At 38.6% G+C, this 3,823-nt stretch overlaps 1 protein-coding gene across 1 annotated transcript in view; it reads left to right on the top strand.

Annotated features, from left to right (window-relative positions):
* The window catches only part of LOC121389372 (low-density lipoprotein receptor-related protein 12-like), a 28,419-nt gene extending 24,874 nt beyond the window's left edge, over positions 1-3,545 (top strand). The window contains exons 3-5 of the mRNA XM_041520968.1: positions 978-1,121; positions 2,236-2,474; positions 3,228-3,545. Coding sequence (XP_041376902.1) covers positions 978-1,121; positions 2,236-2,474; positions 3,228-3,320 — 476 coding nt within the window. The 3' untranslated portion in view covers positions 3,321-3,545. The remainder of the gene's footprint in view (positions 1-977; positions 1,122-2,235; positions 2,475-3,227) is intronic.
* Positions 3,546-3,823: the final 278 nt, after the last annotated feature.

Genomic DNA, 3,823 nt, shown 5'->3' with positions numbered 1-3,823 from the left:
GACTTCTAATATGGGAACTCCCAATAAATAAAATCGACATCTGGACATTATGTGTTAATTTTTACAATATTAAAATTCTACAAAAACAATTAAAATACAAATGTTTTAACACCGTTTCTTTTTGCGGAAATTGACAGAAAAGGATTCTTAATGCGCATGTGCCAATTTAATCAACCTACAAATGGTAACCGGGCCGCTGTCCCGTACTATATTATTCTGTTAATGCGGATATATTATCGATATGACCTAAACGCAATTTATGTTGCACCATATAATATTTTTTTTAGTCTAAAATTAGCGTAAAACAATTTCACAGAAAAAGCCTTTGGAATATTTATAAAAACGACATTATTGACCAGGCACAGAAACACGCTATTGTGCATTGCAAATACATTGGGAATTCAGGCTAATAATACAAACAAATTATAATGCGCATAAACACGAGACTATCATTACACAATTTCTTTTTTGTCTATAGTGCACGACACGACAAATTGAACTACTAAGAATTTCATTAAACAATAACTATAATAAATGGCATACTTCCAGACATTACAGAATACAAGCAAATATGCAAATAATTACTACTAAATGTAAAAATAAATATTCTGTTTTGTCCAATATTAAAATTACTTGAGAAAGGTCCATGTCACAGCAGACTTTTACGAAAATTGTTGGGACAGCCATGACTATATATATATATATATATATATATATATATAATATTAACAGCGGTGCCCTGTAGACACGTGTAATATAATAATAATAATTTTTAAAATTAAAACAATAAAATTAAAAATTAAATATTCATACAATCTCAATATATTTACAAACAATAATTAAAAGCATGTAATGTTTCTTGTTTTCCTGAAGGCATATCAAACACGTATACTTTCATACAGAACTGTTTACGTTCGATGCTTATTAAGCAATATATTACTGAGGCCGGCAGGTTTCTTTTCTTGTTTCTGTTTCAGCGAGTGAAGGCGTCTGCGATACTATTGTACTATTCGGCCAACCATTCGAGTCCAGCGGCGACACCATCACCGTCAAGTTCTCGAGACAAAGACAAGTAATTCAAAATGGTAGCTTTGATATCCTCGCCACGGCTATAGGGTACGGTAAGTATCACAGAGTTAGCTCCCCTTCATTTGACGGCTGTAGGTACTGTAAATGTCACATAGTTAGCTCCCCTTCATTTGACGGCTGTAGGGAACGGTAAGTGTCACAGAGTTAGCTCCCTTCCATTTGACGTCTGTAGGGTACGGTAAGTATCACAGAGTTAGCTCCCCTACACCTGACGGCTGTAGGGTACAGTATGTATCACAGAGTTATCTCCCCTTCGTTTGTTCTCAAGAGACAAGTCTTCAAAGATGACAGCTGTGGAGTGCTCGCTACGGCTGTTGGGTACGATAAGTATAACATAGTTAGCTCCCCTTCTTTTGTTCTGCAGATACAAGTTTTTAAGATGGTAGCGTCGATATACCCGTCACGGCTGTAGGTTCTAATAGACCAATCAATTCCTATTGCCGATAATGTTAACGTTTACTAATAAAACTGATATAAGCAGCGTTTCAACACACCCAGGAAGTACAGCAATAGAAAGTGTGGTACCTCACATATAATCTACCTGAAAGAAAATGGGGGGTCACGTACCATTTAAGAGATTTAATTAATGTTTTTAATAGCAACAGTCATTTTTGCTGAAAATTGCAGTTCCATTTTTGGCATTAGTTTCAACCTCTGGTATATACTACATAACAACTGTATAACAAATAAAAGTGTATTTATTTATTGTCAATGAATAATAGTTTTTGCACAAATAATCACATATTACTACCAATCACACCCACAGCTGCTTTTACTCCGTAAATATTGGATATAAGCATAAGCACGAAATTAAGTTGAAATGAAATGTAGAGGGGAATCGACTAATACTCCTCGAAAAATATATTGAAACATATCTTGAAACCCCCGAATCACACCCCCTCCACACACACCTCCACCCCCACCCCACCCACCCACCCCACCCTCCCACCCACCCCCACCCCCACCCACCCCCAGCACATACGCCCCAAACTCTGAAGATATCAACCAATTAACCGCTTGATCCACTGAAGGATGAGGCACGTCTGAGACTGGTAAACCGACCGTGACATTGTCATTTAAAAAAAATATTCAGTCAAAATATTATTGTATTTATTGTTGTTGAAAGTGTGTGGACATCCTTACCAGGTGAGTGCGACAACGGTGAGTTTGAGTGCACCAACGGCAAGTGCGTGGCCGACGTCGTGGTGTGCGACTCGTACAACAACTGCGGCGACAACTCAGACGAGACGACCGGCTGCATCATGTTCGGCATCGGAGACATCATCATCGTCAGCGCCATCATGTTCGTCATCGCAGCCGTCGCAGCTTTCGCAGTCACCGTAGCCGTCTTCTACAGACAACGGACGTTCAGACGTATACTGCGGGTAAATGACTCTCTCTCTCTCTCTCTCTCTCTCTCTCTCTCTCTCTCTCTCTCTCTCTCTCTCTCTCTCTCTCTCTCTCTCTCTCTCTCTCTCTCTCTCTGTATGTTTTTCTGTCTGTCTCTGTCTCTGTCTTAGGCTATCTATCTTTCTTTCTCCATTTGTCCATACCTCTGTGTGTCACATACTCTTTTCTCTCTCTCTCTCTCTCTCTCTCTCTCTCTCTCTCTCTCTCTCTCTCTCTCTCTCTCTCTCTCTCTCTCTCTCTTTCTCTGTCTCTCTCTATCTTAGGCTCTCTCTCTTTCTCTCTCCATTCATCCATCTCTCTGTCGCTCCATCTTTCTTCTCTCTCCTCGTCTCCTCGTCTCTCCTCTCTCTCTCTCCTCTCTCTGTATAGTCTGCTCTATCTCTCTCTCTCTCTCTTCTCCATTCATCCATACCTCTCTGTCTCACTCTCTCTCTCTCTCTCTCTCTCTCCATTCATTTATGTGTTTCTCTGTTTCTCGCTGTCTCTGTATATATGTCTCGTTCTGTGTTTGTGTGTGTGTGTGTGTGTGTGTGTGTGTATCTGTGTGCGTGTGTGTGTGTGTGTGTGTGTGTGTGTGTGTGTGTCTGTGTTTGTGTGTGTGTCCCTCCCTTTCTATCTATCTCTCTATCCTTTCATTTATCTGCTAACTGCCTTTATTTAAATAATATGTTTAATCAGTATATCAATATTTGGAATTAGATGTACTTACTTTGTTTTTTTACATTCAGGGGTCACCCACAAACTATGGAGTAGGAGGGCGCACCACCCACGTCATCAAAGCCCCTCCGTACACCACACATCCACCACCATATCAAAAATAGTACTCATCATTATGACGTCACAGAAGGATCTGTTTCAACTGATTCTGCAATCTAGAAAAAGTTTTACATTGGTGACGTTTATAAGTGTCATTGCTATACTGTGAAAGTATAATTATAAAAGCTAAACATTTCTTATTGAAATGGTATTAACACAATTAAAAGGTAAACATTGAGTTTATTTCTCACTGGAAACATTTGTAACAATAAATATTAATGACCAAGAAATACATTTGCGTTGCTTCGTTTGTAGCTCGTAGATAGTGTATATACATTAGACGACTATTAAAATGGATGGGTTAAACGACGAAATGGCATCAGTACATCTTTGTAAAATATCAGTAAAGAATCAAGTATGTTTTTATTGGCTGTTAATCTTGCTGCATTGTCGTGTAGCAAGAAACAATAATATACCACGATAAGATCATTTTTTAGTAGTCAGCTTCTTCGTTAAAGGTTAATCAGTAACTTGGATGAGAAAGAAAAATGTATTTGTATTAATGCGA

This window comes from Gigantopelta aegis, chromosome 14, assembly GCF_016097555.1.
Source record: "Gigantopelta aegis isolate Gae_Host chromosome 14, Gae_host_genome, whole genome shotgun sequence".
Lineage (NCBI taxonomy): Eukaryota > Metazoa > Mollusca > Gastropoda > Neomphalida > Peltospiridae > Gigantopelta > Gigantopelta aegis.
This window is presented reverse-complemented; position numbering and strand designations above follow the sequence as displayed.